At 42.7% G+C, this 17,793-nt stretch overlaps 1 protein-coding gene across 2 annotated transcripts in view; it reads left to right on the top strand.

Annotated features, from left to right (window-relative positions):
* The first annotated feature begins 4,116 nt into the window (after positions 1–4,116).
* ARID5A (AT-rich interaction domain 5A) overlaps positions 4,117–17,793 on the top strand; it is a 44,741-nt gene continuing 31,064 nt past the window's right edge. Inside the window, exon 1 of one of the 2 annotated variants that reach the window (XM_026688676.2) lies at positions 4,117–4,247. In XM_026688676.2, the coding sequence (XP_026544461.2) occupies positions 4,244–4,247 (4 nt within the window). In that variant the 5' untranslated portion in view covers positions 4,117–4,243. Of the gene's footprint in view, positions 4,248–16,354; positions 16,375–17,793 lie in introns of those variants that run through there. The other variant, XM_087969885.1, reaches the window with a different exon arrangement.

A 17,793-nucleotide genomic window follows, 5' to 3' on the forward strand; every position in this document is an offset into this window, starting at 1 on the left:
GTCTAGTTTTTGGAGAATTCTCTGCTGATGGACAGATGGAGCCCCCAGAGGGTGATTCATTCCAAACAAGCCTCTTGTGTTGCAGGATGTCCATAAAGTCGAGAGAGCAGCTGAGACACATATATACCCAAAGGGCAAGGTTTCGTCATGTAGCCTAGCTTCATTCTTGACCTTTTTATTTTATTTTGATCTTTTTTTTAAGAAGGAAAGAATTAGAGAAGAACTATTCTATTCTCTACTATACTATACTATTCCATTTTCTCTTCTTTTCTGCCTTCCCGCCCTCCCCTTCCCTCTCATCCCATCCTATCTTATCCTATTCTATCCTACAATCTACTCTACTCTACTCTACTCTAACTTTTCTAATTCTATTCTATTCTATTCCATTCTATTTTCTCTTCTTCTCTTCTCTTCCCTCCCTCCCCCTTCCGTCCTATCCTATCCTATCCTATTCTGTCCTACTCTCTACTCTACTCTACTCTTCTAATTCTATTCTATTCCATTCCATTCTCTCTTCTCTTCCCTTCCCTCCCTTCCCATCCTATGTTATCCTATTCTATCTTACTCTCTACTCTACTCTACTCTACTTTTCTAATTCTGTTCTGTTCTATTCTATTCTATTCTATTCTATTCTATTCTATTCTATTCTATTCTATTCTATTCTATTCTATTCTATTCTAATTCGTTCTATTCCATTCCATTCCATTCCATTCTACTCTATTCTACTCTACTCTACTCTACTCTAAATTCTGTTCTATCCTATCCTATCCTATCCTATCCTATCCTATCCTATCCTATCCTATCCCATTCCATTCCATTCCCTCTTCCCTCCCTTCCTATCTTACCCTATTCTATCCTACTCTCTACTCTACTCTACTCTACTCTTCTAATTCTCTTCTCTTCTCTTCTCTTCTCTTCTCTTCTCTTCTCTTCTCTTCTCTTCTACTCTACTCTTCTAATTCTCTTCTCTTCTCTTCTCTTCTACTCTACTCTACTCTACTCTACTCTACTCTACTCTACTCTACTCTACTCTTCTAATTCCATTCCATTCCATTCCGTTTTCTCTTCTCTTCCCTCCCCTCCCCTCCTATCCTATCTTATCCCATTCTATCCTACTCTCTACTCTACTTTTCTAATTCTATTCTATTCCATTCCATTCTTAATAAAAATGATGAAAAAAGAAAGAAAAGAAAAAAAGGGAATTGTTCTTTATAAAATAACAGTGGGGTGGGGGCACTTCTGGGGTTCACATTAGCTTCTAATTTCACCCTTCCAGCCACCCCACGGTTCCTCTGTCCTCGTTTGCTTGGCCAGCCGGAGGTTGCTCGGCCGCCACTCAGTGGTTTTTCCTCTCTCCTTGTTCTTCTTCAAGAGCCCAGAGGCCAAGCCTGATGCCTTGGCCGAGCCTGCGAGCTGCACTCAGTGATGTAAGCTGATATTTTAATTCTCTTACAAGGAATGGTGTTTAGAGGAATGACTTAAGTGGATTACTCATCCCCTGTAATATCTTGGCAAGGCTCCTGTTTCTATTCCTAGACATGACGCGCTTGAGGCTTCGAGGCATCTCTCCTCCCCTTCTTTGTATTTGTGGGTTTGGGTTATTTTTTATTTTTTTAAAAGCCTGAGAAACTGACTCTTGGTGTGTTTTTCACAGCCCAGGACCCTCCCACCTCGCCCAGGGGTACTGTGGGAGATGTAGTCCTGCCCAGCCACTGAGGAAGTTAAAGCAGGTTTGAGTGGGTGGGTGGGCGGGTTAGAAGTAGAGGGGAGGAAGGAAGAGAAACCCTGAAGGAAATTAAAATAAAATAAGATAAGATAATAAAAAATAAAATAATAAATAAAGTAAAATAAAATAATAAAGTAAAGTAAGTTGAAATAAAGTAAAATAAGATCAGATAAGATAATAAACAAAATAAAGTAAAATAAAATAATAAAGCGGATTCAGAGTAGCCACTTTTAAAATAAAATAAAATCAAGTAGGATAATATCAGATGATAAAAAATAAAATAAAATAACACAGTAAAATAGAATAATAAATAAAATAAAGTAAAATGAAATAAAGTGAAATAAAATAAGGTAAGATAATAAATAAATTACAGTAAAATAAAGTAAAATAAAATAAAATAATAAAAATAAATAAATACAATAATAAATAAATAAAATAAATAAAGTAAAACAATAAAATAAAATAATGTAAAAGTAAAATAAAATAATAAATAAAATAATAAATCAAAATAATAATAAATCAATAAAATAAAACAATAAATCAATAAAATATAATAATAAATAAAACAAAACTCTCCTATTTATTTATATAGCTGAAATGTTGCTGGAGTCCCGAATTAGTGGTAGTTCTTGCCTTACAGCCACCCAACTGAACCCAACATTTCTCTTCTTAAGTGAGACAGTTGTGAAGTGCCCCATTTTATACCTTTCATGCTGCCGCCATTAAGTGAATCCCTGCAGTTGTGAAGTCACACGGTCGTTAAGTGAATCCGGCTTTGCTTGTCAGAAGGTCACAAAAAGGATCAGGGGACCCCCAGGGACATTGCAACCGTCATGAGTCGGTTGTCTGAATTTTGATCAGATGAGCGTGCAGGATGCTGCAATGGACGTAAGTGTGAACAATGGTCACAAGTCCCTTTTTTTCAGTGCTGTTGTGACTTTGGTCACTAAATGAACGGCAGCAAGTCGAGGACTCCGTGTATCAGGTGTGTCTCGTATTTTAAAGCACTGTTTCTCAAAGCCAAGAGGACTTCAAGTTCCAGAATGCCTCAGGCAGCATTGTTGGCTGGGGAATTCTGGGAGTTGAAGTTCACTTGCTTTAAAGTTTGTGGAATGGAATAGAATAGAACGGAATGTACCACTGAGCACTTCGACTTATATACCGCTCAGCACTTACTTTATACTGCTTAGCACTTAGAATTATGTCTCACTTAGCACTTAAGAGTTATATACCACTTAGCACTTCGTCTTATATACCGCTCAGCACTTAGACTTATATACCACTTAGCACTTAAGAGTTATATTCCACTTAGCACTTAAGAGTTATATACCACTTAGCACTTCGTCTTATATACCGCTCAGCACTTAGGCTTACATACCACTTAGCACTTAAGAGTTATATTCCATTTAGCACTTAGACTTATATACCGCTTAGCATGTAAGACTTATATACCACTCAGCACTGACTTATACGCTGCTTAGCACTTAGAGTTATGTACTCAGCCATTAGACTTCTACACCTCTTCACAGGGCTTTTACAGCCCTCTTTAAGCGATTTACAGAGTCAACATATTGGCCCCCAACAATCCGGGTCCTCATTTAATTTTTCTTTAAGGATCCTTTTTTCTTTTTCTTTGGCAAACGATCGATTTCTCGCCCTCTGCATGCGGGGAAAAGGCCGCACCCCATTTCCTTCCCACCAGCTTTCAGTGTCTCTCTCTGTGTGTGTGTCTCTCTGTGTGTGTCTCTGTGTGTGTGTGTCTGTGTGTGTTTCTCTCTGTGTGTGTGTCTCTCTGTGTATGTGTCTGTGTCTGTGTGTGTGTGCCTGTGTCTCTGTGTCTGTGTCTCTCTGTGTGTGTGTCTCTGTGTCTCTGTGTGTGTGTCTCTGTGTCTCTGTGTGTGTGTCTCTCTGTGTGTGTGTGTGTCTGTGTCTGTGTGTGTGTCTGTGTATCTCTGTGTGTGTGTGTCTGTGTCTCTGTGTGTGTGTCTGTGTCTCTGTGTGTGTGTGTGTGTGTCTGTGTCTCTGTGTGTATGTCTCTGTGTGTGTCTCTGTGTGTGTGTGTCTCTGTGTGTGTGTCTCTGTGTGTGTCTGTGTCTCTGTGTGTGTGTCTGTGTCTGTGTGTGTGTGTGTGTGTCTGTGTGTATGTCTCTGTGTGTGTCTGTGTCTGTGTGTGTCTCTGTGTGTGTGTCTCTCTGTGTGTCTGTGTCTCTCTGTATGTGTGTGTCTGTATGTCTGTGTGTCTCTTTCCCCCCCCCCACCAGAACCACACTTCCCAGAATCCATCAGCCGAGAAAGGAGGCGCGACCTTTCCCGGCTGGAGTGACGTCGACGCCGTCCAATCGCCGGGGGCCGGCGCCCGAAGGCATCCAATCACAGAGCGCAAAAGAAAGCCAAGGCGCCCGGCGGAGAGAAGGGGAGCGAGCGAGCCCGAGGCGAAGAGCTTCAGTGAGCTTTGCGGGCTTAGCATCACATGGGAACGGCTGGTGCCGAGCCGGGACAGGATTGGCGCTCCGGGCGATGGGTGAGCAAAAAAAAAAAAAAAAAAACCGCGGGCGAGGGGACCCGCACCCGTGGAAGTTGGCGGCGCGGGGGGTGGGTTGTCCCACCGGGGCGCATTGAGGACTAGCAACTTGTTTGGACGCTTTTATTGCTTCGTTTCGCTTTGGCGGATCTTGTCCCGGGCTGGGGGTGGGGAGAAAAACTCGGGGTGGGAGGGGAAAAAAAGTTTTGGCGGGGATCAGAAAGAAAGTTGGGAAGGAGCGATTGGATTTCCTCTCCTTGCACGGTTGCAAGTTGTGTGAAAGTTTTGTCCAAAGTTTTTTTTTTTGGAGGGGGGGGGTGGGTGGGGGGGAAGGGATGTTGTGTTGTTGCGTTGTTGTGTTGTTTTGCTTTTTGTACCAAGGTGTGTCCAATGGTCGTACAGTTCCCGATCGTGGGAAAAAAAAAGTCCAAAAAAAAAAAAGATTAAAAAAATAAAGGAAATAAAGAAAATGTCCGGATTTTGTGAAGTTGCGGCATGTAACAACCCCCCCCCGCGTCTGCCTCCCCTCCCCCCTCCCCTCCCCGCTATTTATCACTATTAGTAAGTCGTCTTCTGACGCGGCACAGCTGGATGACTCAAGAGGGCTTTTTTTTGCAAGTCTTGTAAAAACAAAAAAAAAAAAACAAAGAAAAAAAAAGTTCAATAACAAACCATCCTTTCTATGGAAATGATCATCCGCCGCCTTTCACTGACTCGGGGGTGGGGGGGGGTGGGGGGGAGAGCAATCCTCCGGATTTCGGGTCGGTCTGATTTTTATTTTTATTTCCCTCCCTCCTCGCTTCCCTGAAGAGCGAGAGACCGGGCTGTGTGGATGTTTTGAGGTTTATTTTTAGGAGGTGGTTATTTTCAGTTGTGTACTCGAGAAAATTGTGTGTCAAAGAAGGTTGGAAGATGTGACAAAAAAAATCAAATCTTTCCTCTCCTTTCCTCTCCCCTCCCTTCTTTCCTTCCGTTTCTTTCTTTCCTTCCTTCCCTCCTTCCTTCCCTCCTTCCTTGTTTCTTTCTTTCTTTCTTTCCTTCTTTCCTTCCTTCCTTCCTTGTTTCTTTCTTTCTTTCTTTCTTTCTTTCTTCTTTCTTTCTTTCTTTCTTTCTTTCTTTCTTTCTTTCTTTCCTTCTTTCCTTCCTTCCTTCCCTCCTTCCTTGTTTCTTTCCTTCGTTCCTTCCTTCCTTCCTTCTTTCTTTCCTTCCTTTCCCTTTCTTCTTTCCTTCTTTCTTTCCTTCCCTTTCCCTTTCTTCTTTCCTTCTTTCTTCCCTTCCTTCTTTCCTTCTTTCTTTCTTTCCTTCCCTTTCCCTTCCCTTCTTTGTTTCTTTCTTTCCTCCCTTCTTCCCTTCCCTTCCTAACCCCTAACCCTCTCTCTTTCTCTCCCTCCCTCTCTCCCTCCCTCTCTCTCTCTGTCTCTCTGTGTCTCCAACTGATTGAGCCATAATGACGAGCAAGAACGAGCTGCTACTGAGTTGTAAAACTCACCAAGTTTTTTCATTTCCGAGCAGGTGGAAAAACAATCAACCAGGCCTTTCCTTTCCTTTCCTTTCCTCTTCTCCTCTTCCTTTCTCTTTTCTTCTCCTTTCTTTTCTCCCTCCTCCCCAAGCCCCCCTGAAAGACTGACTGTGTGTGTGTCTGCGTGTGTGTGTTTTGTCAAGCAGCCAAATTGCTTTGCAACTCTCTCTTGCCTTGACGATTACAACACAACAAACCCGGCCCTCCTCCCCCTCGGCCTCCTTCCCACACTTGGTATTCGGAACATCATGTATGTCAACTTCATTCACGTGATGCGAGCCTCTTTTTCTTTCTTTCCCCCTTTTCTTCTTTTTTCCCCCTCTCCGCGCTGTGCCAGCTCGGTAGCCTGGAAAAGGGAGCGAGCGTTGCGCTCGTTTCCCCCCCCCTCCACTTCGGGCTTCTCCTGCTCCAAAACCAGCCCCGTCCGTTGGTTTTGCGAAGTTTTTTTTTTAAAAAAAATCTTCCTCTTCCTTGTCGACTTCGCCGGTTAGTCAATGTCAACCCACACCGCTGATATTTTGTTGCAACGCGGCTTCCTCTTGCGGCTTTTGTTTTCGTCGCTCGCCCGTTCTCAGCTAATTTGTGGTGTGCATTTTTTACACAGACACAGACACACACATCCCTTCCAACCAACAGGTTCCCAGCAGCGTCCTGTGTGTGTATAGGTTCTCCTGCTTGAAGGGGGCGGGGGCGGGGGGGCTGGACTAGTAGACCTCCAGGGTCCCTTCCAGCTCATTCATTCAATTCTAAGGAGACATTCCTTAACGGTGAGAGTGCAATCCACCGGTGGAATAACTTGACTTCAGAAGGGGTGTGTGTGGGGGGCAGGTACTGCGCGCTTTTGGGAAGGAAGAAGAAGGAGGAGGAGGAGGAGGAGGAGGAGGAGGAGAAGAAGAAGAAGAAGAAGAAGAAGAAGAAGAAGAAGAAGAAGAAGAAGAAGAAGAAGAAGAAGAAGAAGAAGAAGAAGAAGAAGAAGAAGAAGAAGAAGAAGAAGAAGAAAGAAGAGGAGGAGGAAGAAGAAGAAGAAGAGGAGGAGGAGGAGGAGGAGGAGGAGAGAAGAAGAAGAAGAAGAAGAAGGAAGAAGGAAGAAGAAGAAGAAGAAGAAGAAGAAGAAGAAGAAGAAGAAGAAGAAGAAGAAGAAGAGGAGGAGGAGGAGGAGGAGGAGGAGGAGGAGGAGGAGGAGGAGGAGGAGGGAGAACTTTTTGAATGAAACTCCTGCGATGCCACTTTTGAGTTCCTTTTGGGTGCTGTCACTTCCTGAAAGCAGCTGGCTCGGCAATTCTTTGGAAGATACAAATGACTTCGCTTCCTCTTCCGATCAGAAAACATGTTTTTTTGCAGATTAAAAATCTGCATTATTAAAAAAAAATCCTCCTTCCCCTTTCGCCCCACCCCTCCTCTGGCCCAAGCCAGAAACTTTTAGCAAAACCCTGAAAAAAGTTCATTTCGACTGTGTTCTCTTTCGCACCTTGCTTTTCTCTGGGAATACAAGCTAGATGCTCGCTGTTGCAAGAGGAGGAGGAGGAGGAGAGAGAGAGAGAAGCGGGAGGAGGGTCCGCTGTGAAATACAACCCCTACTGTCATTTCTGGCCAAAGCAGAATAGCCGCAGCAGCGTGCCAGGGAATTCTCAAATGCCAGAAGGGGCCTTGATCATTCCAGTTTCAAATGGAAGCCGGAGCCCACAGAGGTAATTGAATAAAATTACCACGGTTCATACTTCATTCTCCAGACAGCCTTGCTTTTTCTTCTGGCTGGACTCGTACAGCAGAACTCAGACACCCCTCCCTGCTAGATCATCGGGGTTGGACTGGACGACCACCAAGGTCCCTTCCAACGCTGCTCGATTCTGTAAAAAAAGGTTTTCTTTTGATTTTTTTTGCAGAAGAGGGTTAGATTTAAACACAGCCTGTAGGGTGTGTGTGTTTGTGTGTGTGTTTGTTTGTGCAGGATTTTGGTGTCCAGAGCCACCCTTGGCTTTGGAGGGGGATATCAGGGGGACCCCATTTCCCAAAACGGCAGCCCCTCAATCTTGACGGTTTCAAATTAAAATCAGCTAGCAAAACTGAAGCTCTATGGATGGTTCTTTGTGGTTTCCCCCGTTTTCCCCCATTTGCTTATTAGTGAAATGTTACGAATTTTCAAAGAACTCGATGCAGGCCAAAAGTTGTCCCGTGTGCTACGTTTTCTGATGTGGCCACGACCCAGAATGACTTGACTCTTGGTGGGTAACCAGCGGTTCACACAGTACCCTCCACAGGGCCAGTTAGCAGTCTAGTGGTTTTGTTGGTGTAACATGCAACGGATTCATTTTGGGGGTCTTTATCCTTTACCCTTGTGTTTGTGATTCTTGACTCTTGACAAATGTATCTTTTCTTTTATGTACACTGGGAATATTTGCACCAAGACAAACTCCTTGTGTGTCCCATCACATTTGGCCAATAAAGAATTCTAATTCTAATTCTAATTCTAATTCTATTCTATTCTATTCTATTCTATTCTATTCTATTCTATTCTATTCTATTCTATTCTATTCTATTCTATTCCATTCCATTCCATTCCATTCCATTCCATTCTATCCCTTATTCTATCCTATCCTATCCTATCCTATCCTGAAGACCTTCCACTTGGCGTTCACATATGGTGGATTATATTGGGCCAGCCCTAAAATAATGGATTTATCTAGTGATCAGGTTTTGCATGTTAAATGGATGTGGGTTCCTTATTGTCTGCTTGTTCAGGTTTTTTTTAACCCAGATATTTCTCCCAAAGGCTGCGTTTGGCTGTCCCTTTGAATTTTCCAAAGTTGGTGGAACTTGAAGGAAACTTTGTAGAGAGCTGTGATTTTGGCCGCTTGATTAGTTTAGTTTAGTTTATTGTCATTGTACCTTGTACAATGAAATTAAATGCTTCAGTGTACATTATGACTATCAAAATAAAACACAAACACACACCCTTCGCATTCTATGCAATTGAATTGAAAACCCCTGATATTGCATTCATATTGCACCATACAGTGGAATTCAATAGAGTTACTGCTCTGGGATAGATGCTGTTTTTCAGCCTGTTTGTCCTTGTTTTTATTATTGTCCTGTACCGTCTGCCAGATGGTAATAGTTCAAAAAAAATGGGGTGCCCAGGATGAGAGGGATCTTTGAGGATGTTCTGAACTTTCTTGAGGCAGTGGGAGCTCTAAAGCTCTTCCAAAGAGGGGAGAGGGCAGCCAATGATCCTCTGGGCAATGACATTAACCCTCTGTAGCGTTGTCCTATCGGCCCCTGTGCAATTGGCAAACCAGACACAGGTGCACTAAGTTAAGATGCTCTCTATGGTGCAGCAGTAGAAGGTCTCCAGCAGTTTCTCATTCAGTCGTTGTTTTCTGGGAAGCCTCGGGTAGTCTAATCTCTGCTGGGCCCTTTTGACCAGGGCTGCAATGTGAGCCCCCCCCAGGTCAGGTCCTCTTTTAGGGTAACAGCCAGAAACTTAAAACTGGCCACTTGCTCCACTGAGTCTCCATTGATAAACAAGGGCTGGATGTCTGATCTGTTTCTTCTATAGTCCATGATATTTTATTTTTTCTTATGCACACTGAGAGCATATGCACCTAAGACAAATTCCTTCTATGTCCAATCACACTTGGGCAATAAAGAGTTTATTCTATTCTATTCTATTCTATTCTATTCTATTCTATTCTATTCTATTCTATTCTATTCTATTCTAATCTCTATTCTATTCTCTATTCTCTAGTCCATATTCTATTCTATTCCTTATTCCATTCTATTCTATTCTATTCCATTCCATTCTATTCTATTCTATTCCTTATTCTATTCTATTCTATTTTATTCTACTCTACTCTACTCTACTCTACTCTACTCTACTCTACTCTACTCTACTCTACTCTATATTCTATTCTATTCCCTATTCCATTCTGTTCTGTTCCATTCCATTCCATTCCATTCTATTCTATTCTCTATTCTATTCTCTATTCTCTAGTCCATATTCTATTCTATTCCTTATTCCATTCTATTCTATTCCATTCTATTCTATTCCTTATTCTATTCTATTCTATTCTATTCTATTCTATTCTATTCTATTCTATTCTATTCTATTCTATTCTATTCTATTCTATTCTTTATTCTATTCTATTCTTTATTCTATTCTATTCTCTAGTCCATATTCTATTCTATTCCTTATTCCATTCTATTCTATTCTATTCCATTCTATTCTATTCTATTCCTTATTCTATTCTATTCTATTTTATTCTACTCTACTCTACTCTACTCTACTCTACTCTACTCTACTCTACTCTACTCTACTCTACTCTACTCTACTCTATATTCTATTCTATTCCCTATTCCATTCTGTTCTGTTCCATTCCATTCCATTCCATTCCATTCTATTCTATTCTATTCTCTATTCTATTCTCTATTCTCTAGTCCATATTCTATTCTATTCCTTATTCCATTCTATTCTATTCCTTATTCTATTCTATTCTATTCTATTTTATTCTACTCTACTCTACTCTACTCTACTCTACTCTACTCTACTCTATATTCTATTCTATTCCCTATTCCATTCTGTTCCGTTCCATTCCATTCCATTCCATTCCATTCCATTCCATTCCATTCCATTCCATTCTATTCTATTCTATTCTATTCTATTCTATTCTATTCTATTCTATTCTATTCTATTCTATTCTATTCTATTCTCTATTCTATTCTCTATTCTATTCTCTATTCTCTAGTCCATATTCTATTCTATTCCTTATTCCATTCTATTCTATTCCATTCTATTCTATTCCTTATTCTATTCTATTTTATTCTACTCTACTCTACTCTATTCCCTATTCCATTCCATTCCATTCCATTCTATTCTATTCCACTCCACTCCACTCCACTCTATTCCTTATTCTATTCCTTATTCTATTCTATTCTATTCTATTCTATTCTATTCTATTCTATTCTATTCCATTCCATTCCATTCTATTCTATTCTATTCCACTCCACTCCACTCTATTCCTTATTCTATTCTATTCTATTCTATTCTATTCTATTCTATTCTATTCTATTCTATTCTATTCCATTCCATTCCATTCCACTCCACTCCACTCCACTCCACTCCACTCCACTCTATTCCTTATTCTATTCTATTCTATTCTATTCTATTCTATTCTATTCTATTCTATTCTATTCCATTCCATTCCATTCCATTCCATTCCATTCTATTCTATTCCACTCCACTCCACTCCACTCCACTCCACTCTATTCCTTATTCTATTCTATTCTATTCTATTCTATTCTATTCTATTCTATTCCATTCCATTCCATTCCATTCCATTCTATTCTATTCTATTCCACTCCACTCCACTCCACTCTATTCCTTATTCTATTCTATTCTATTCTCTTCTATTCTATTCTATTCTATTCTATTCTATTCTATTCTATTCTATTCCATTCCATTCCATTCCACTCCACTCCACTCCACTCCACTCCACTCCACTCCACTCTATTCCTTATTCTATTCTATTCTATTCTATTCTATTCTATTCTATTCTATTCCATTCCATTCCATTCCATTCCATTCCACTCCACTCCACTCCACTCCACTCCACTCCACTCCACTCTATTCCTTATTCTATTCTATTCTATTCTATTCTATTCTATTCTATTCTATTCTATTCTATTCTATTCTATTCTATTCTATTCCATTCCATTCCATTCCACTCCACTCCACTCCACTCCACTCCACTCCACTCTATTCCTTATTCTATTCTATTCTATTCCATTCCATTCCATTCCATTCCATTCCATTCCATTCTATTCTATTCCACTCTACTCCACTCCACTCCACTCTATTCCTTATTCTATTCTATTCTATTCTATTCTATTCTATTCTATTCTATTCTATTCTATTCCATTCCATTCCATTCCATTCCATTCCATTCCACTCCACTCCACTCCACTCCACTCCACTCCACTCCACTCCACTCTATTCTATTCTATTCTATTCTATTCTATTCTATTCTATTCTATTCTATTCTATTCTATTCTATTCTATTCCATTCCACTCCACTCCACTCCACTCCACTCCACTCTACTCTATTCCCTATTCTATTCTATTCCTTTCGCAGCTTTCCCCGCACCAGCTGAGTCCTGCAGCGCCAATCAGCCGAGCGGATAAAGAAGAGAAAACCGCCCAGCAGCAGTTGGGAGGGCCGATCCTGCCCTTTTCTCTTCTTTCTCCTCTCTTTGGCTGATTGTCCCATGATTTTTTTTTTCCTCCTCTCAGCTGATCATTGGAGGCTTTTTTTTTTTGTTTTTTTTACTACCGGTTTGGTTGAACCGGTCCGAACCGGTAGCATCCCACCACTGGGCCAAAGGCCGACTCAGTGTAAACCACTTAGAGAGGGCTGAAAAGCACCGTCAAGCAGTCTATAAGTCCAAGCGCTCTCGGAGATTTCCTTGCCTCACTTTTTCCAGAAGCAAAACCAGGATTAGCGTCCCTAATTTTCCCGCCTCAAGTCTTGGTTTGCCTTGTTGGAAGCAAGCCAGCCGGCTCAAGGATGAGGCCGGGAAGTTGATATTCTCAAGAAGGGCTTGGCTCCTTCGTCTTCTTCTTCCTCCTCCTTCTCCTCCCTCCCTCCCCCCCGGTTTTGAAAAGCATGACTTCACTGGCATTACGCCACATCTGATTTGAGTGATTCAGCCGCAGGTTTTGAAACCGATCTGTGGTACGGAATATTTCTCTTTAAGTGTGTGTGTGTGTGTGTCTTTTGTGTTTTTTTTGTAACTTACTGGCACTGACAATTTTATTTCCCCATTTCATTCCCCGATAGTTGTTGTTGTTGTTTTTTTGGTCCTCTTTCTTTCTTTCTTTTTTTTTTTCAGACGGGTTTTGAAAGTTTATGTCTGTTTTTTTTAAAAAAATACAGTTCTGTCGTTGCCGAAATGGTCAGATCTCATGCCTGCCTTGGAGGCTCGAATCCAAGGAATTCATTGAGAAACTCATAAAAATTATGGAATGGTTCAGTGGTGGGATTCCAAAAAAAAATTACTACCGGTTTTTGGGGGGCATGGCTTGGTGGGCGTGCTGTGGCTGGTAGGTGTGGCAGGGGAAGGATATACTGCAAAATCCCCCTTCCTTTCCCCATCCCACTAACCTGCTTTCCAGCTCCGTTCTCCTGTGCAGGGCAACCAAAGGAGAGACAGCCCATCAGCAGTGGGCGTGGCTTGGTGGGTGTGGTGGTCTGTGGGGGTGGCTTGGTAGGCATGGCTATGTGGGCATGGCAGGGGAAGGATAAACTGCAAAATCCCCCTTCCCTCCCCACCCCACTAACCTGCTTTCCAGCTCCGTTCTCCTGTGCAGGGCAACCAAAGAATCAGCTGGGACTCAATGGGAGGCAGAGAAGAGATGGGATTGGCGGGGCCAGTCAGAGGTGGGATTGGCCAGTTCTCCCAACTACTCAAAAATTTCCACTACCGGTTCCGGTCCGAACCGGCTGAATCCCACCTCTGGAATGGTTGACTTTCCTGCTTAAGTCATCCCGGGAATCTGGGATCCAAAAATAGGCTGCCTCCCAATACCAAAATTCCCGTTGTTGTAATCCAGGAGTCTCCAAACTGCTGCCCCAAACCTTCATCCGCCCCCAAACCAGGACCCACAATTGGACTGAGATTAGCATGTTCTTTTCCCCCCTGGGGTTGTAGAATTAGGACGGGGGTCCCCCAAACTTGGCTACTTTAAGACTGGCGGACTTCAACTCCCAGAATGCTCCAGCCAGAATTCTGGGAGTTGAAGTCCACCAGTCTTAAAGTGGCCAAGTTTGGAAGACCTCTGAATTAGGAGAAGGCGGGGGCCCTACTATCCCTGTCTCACAATGTCACAACTGTGTGTCGAAAAACAGTTGCTTTTGTTGTAGCCAACAAGGGAAGAGAGAAGGGGAGGGGGGAGGGAATATTCCCCCCCCAAAAAAAACTGCCGCAGAGTCTCCAAGCAGCTGTTTTACAAGGGGAGGCGATTAAAAAAGAAAGAAAGACAATCCTTTACTAAAACAGGTGTCTCTCCACCAGTGACAAGGATGAAATATGACAACTGTCGCACAGGACTCTTTATTTCAAGTTATAGATAAGGGAGGGATGGAGGAAGGAAGGAAGGAAGGAAGGAAGGAAGGAAGGAAGGAAGGAAGGAAAATCTCCTGTCCTGGACAAGGAATTGGACTAGAAGTATTCATAGGTCTCTTCCAGCTCTATGATTTGAAGGAAAGGGGGAAAGAAGGAGGGAAAGAAAAACAAGAAAGAAAGAAAGAAGAAGGAAGGAAGGAAGGAAGGAAGGAAGGAAGGAAGGAAGGAAGGAAGGAAGGAAAATCTCCTTTCCTGGACAAGGAATTGGACTAGAAGTATTCATAGGCCTCTTCTAGCTCTATGATTTGAAGGAAAGGGGGAAAGAAGGAGGGAAAGAAAAACAAGAAAGAAAGAAAGAAGAAGGAAGGAAGGAAGGAAGGAAGGAAGGAAGGAAGGAAGGAAGGAAGGAAGGGAGGGAGGAAGGAAGGAAGGAAAATCTCCTGTCCTGGACAAGGAATTGGACTAGAAGTATTCATAGATCTCTTCCAGCTCTATGATTTGAAGGAAAGGGGGAAAGAAGGAGGGAAAGAAAAACAAGAAAGAAAAAAAGAAAGAAAGAAAGAAAGAAAGAAAGAAAGAAAGAAGGAAGGAAGGAAGGAAGGAAGGAAGGAAGGAAGGAAGGAAGGAAGGAAGGAAGGAAAATCTCCTGTCTAAGGAATTGGACTAGAAGTATTCATAGGTCTCTTCCAGCTCTATGATTTGAAGGAAAGGGGAAAAGAAGGAGGGGAAAAAAGAAAGAAGGAAGAAAGGAAGGAAGGGAGGAAGGATGGAAGGTTCCTAAGAGTCAATCAAAGCCTTCCTTAAATTTTCCCAGCGGGGCAGGGAGTCCTCCAGGTGTGTGGGGCTGCGTTTCCCATCATCCCCAGACCTCAAGGTGAGACCCATCCTTTCCCCCGCTCGCTTCGGCAAGGGGTTCAAGCTGGCAGCCGACTTAGCTGGGGATGATAGGGAGTGTAGTTCCCACAGCCACCAAATAGAAGAAGTCTCTCTTCAGCTAAACCTGAAATTTTGGATTTTGCACTTGGATGCACGGGGATTTTGTCTTTGCTTTGCTGGATTTCCAGCAGAGGAGAGGAAAATTGCTGGGGTGGTGGTGGTGGTAGTTGGGGTGGGGGAAGAGAGGGGAGAAGGAAGGAAAAGCAGGTGTTCCCCAGTCTCCCAAAATTGGATGTTTCTGTTTGCACCCCAACTTAGTACTCAGAGTTGTTATTATTATTATTGTTATTTTCTTTTTGTCATTTCTGCTTTCTCTCTGCAGGACTTTCCCCTCCCCTCCTGTTTTCTTCAGCTTCATGTCTCCATGCCTCTTTCCACCCCTTCCTTAGAGCTCTTCCACTGTCCCCCTTTCCTTCTCTCCTTCTCCCTTTGGGGGTCTCAGGGGAAGGGGAAGGGGTCCCTCTCTTGTTGGAAGCCTTCTGAAAGAGGCTGGGATGATTCCCACCCCCCAACTTTCTCTCTCCTCCCTGAATGTCTTTTGTTTCCCTGGACAACTTGTCATCATGTCCAGTAATCCTCTCGAAAACTCTTCCTTTAGTTGCTGTGTGGTGTAAACCATGATCTCATACTTAAAGAACATTAAATTGGAGATCTCTCTCTCTCTCTCTGTCCTTTCTTCCTGTCTCTCTTCCTCTCCCTCCTCTCCTTTCTTTCTCCCTCCCTCCTTTCTCTTTCCTTTCTTTCTTCTCTCTCTCTCCCCCCTCCTTTCTCTTTGTCTCCCCCTATCCTTTCTTTCTCTTTTCCTTTCTCTCTCTCTCTCTTCTCCCTCTCCTTTCACTCTCTCTCTCTCTCTTCCTTTCTCTCTTTTCCTCTCTTTCTCTTTCCTCTCCTTTCTTTTTCTCTCCCTCTCCCTCTCCTTTCTCCCTCTCTTCCTCTCTCTCTCCTTTCTTTCTCTTTTCCTTTCTCTCTCTCTCTCTTCCCCCTCCCCTTTCTCTCTCTCTCTTTCTCCTCTCCTTCCTTTCTCTCTTTTCCTCTCTTTCTCTTTCCTCTCCTTTCTTTTTCTCTCCCTCTCCTTTCTCTCTCTCTTCCTCTCTCTCTCTCTCCTTTCTTTCTCTTTTCCTTTCTCTCTCTCTCTCTCCCTCTCCTTTCTCTCTCTCTCTCTCTCTCTTTCTCATCTCCTTCCTTTCTCTCTTTTCCTCTCTTTCTCCTCTCCTTTCTTTTTCTCTCTCTCTCCTTCCTCTCTCTCTCTCTCTCCTTTCTTTCTCCCTCCTTTCTCTCTCTCTCTCTTCTCCCTCCCTCCCTCCTCCCTCTCTCTGTCTGTCTTTCTCTCTCCAACTCCCCTCCTCCCTTCCCTTTGTACAGTATGTGAGTGTTTTGGATACGCTCCCTGACCCTTCAGGGAGAGAGTGACATGCCAACGGGTTTAGCAAACATGAGCTGGAAGTCGATGTGGGGGCAGGAATAGCTAGAAACAATTTTGTGCTCGGCTTCCTGTTTTTGGTGCCAGGGAACGAAATGCCCAGGATTCAAATGGAGCAGGGCAGCCCCCGTCAGGTAATTTTGCACTCTGGAAGGGGTCTGTTAAACAGTGGGGCCTGTTGGTCATGCCGTAGCTTACTTAATTCAGTCCTAGATCAGTACTTTGTGACTAAGTTTCATTTTATTCAAGGAATGTTAATATTTTGGGAAGCAGATCCATGAAGTTTAACAAGTGCAAGTTGGCCCGTTGCTGCCTCAATTCAGTTGTTCATGTGCAAACCTTGTTCTCCTCCTCCTCCTCCTTCTATTTTCTTCTATTTCTTCTATCTCCTGATACGCCTACATCTCTGACACCCCCCCTTCCCCTCTCCTCTTTTCAGCAACACTTAACCTCTGGTGGGTTGTGTTCAGGCGACCCTCAGTTGCTTGTTGTGACTCTTCTTACCAGTAACTCAAATTATCATCGGTGGCTCCAGGCACCCAAACTTCTTAAAGCAAATAAAAAGAAATTAAAGTTACAATTAGGTAAAGAATGAGAAATTATGCATAGAAATGTATATATTCACTGCGAAGAAAATAGAAATATAGGATGAAAATATATAAATCTGTAATAAGAATAAAGGAAAGAATATGCAATGGTAATGCCATGTTAACAAGAAAGAATGTGTAGAAACATGTATATGGAAATGGTGTCTTGACATTGATACGATCCAGTATATAATTTTATCTTAGGTTTTTAAAAACTTCTGAAAATCAAATAAAGTTTCTTTAAAAAAAACACTCCTTAAGGCAGGGTTGTGGTCACCGTGGAAGAGCCTCTAAGTTTCCATTTTGGCGGGGATCCCTGCAATTCTACCTGGAACCCCCTCTTAAACCGGAAAAAAATCCCTAGCAGAGTTTGATGCAGTTGGCTTGAGACTGGAAGCTCATGAGAAATGATCAGGAGAGAAGGCCGAAGGAGGTTTAACATTGGTTCAAAACACAGTGAAATTGTCAGGTTGCCTCCCTGCCCCTGTCGGTCACTCAAAGGGATTTTACCTAGCAATATTCCCCTGGCTGCAAGCATGGGCTTGATTGATTGGTGCTTTGTGTAAATATATTACCCAAAGCAGCAGGAACGCGGAAGGGGTGTCCACACCCATGGCAGAGAATCCAAAAAATGTTTACATTGGAAGGATGACTGCTTTGGGGAAAAAGTCACGGTCAGTTCATCTGCCTTCTAATGAATTAGTTAAATATAAATAGCTGTTTTTCCCCCCCAACCTCAGCCACTTGAAGGTATGTGGACTTCAACTCCCAGAATTCCCTAGCCAGCATGGATATTCTGAGGTAAATCAATAATTTCCTGACAGGGAGAACAATCAACCCAGTGGAACAGAAGTTGCCTTCAGAAGTTGTGGGAGCTTCATCCTTGGAGGCTTTCAAGAAGAGACTGGACTGCCACCTGTCAGAAATGGTGTAGGGGTCTCCTGCTTGGGCAGGGGGTTGGACTAG

The sequence above is a fragment of the Notechis scutatus genome, chromosome 7, assembly GCF_049901735.1.
Source record: "Notechis scutatus isolate UNSWTSFEM ecotype Mainland chromosome 7, rNotScu1.2, whole genome shotgun sequence".
NCBI lineage: Eukaryota > Metazoa > Chordata > Lepidosauria > Squamata > Elapidae > Notechis > Notechis scutatus.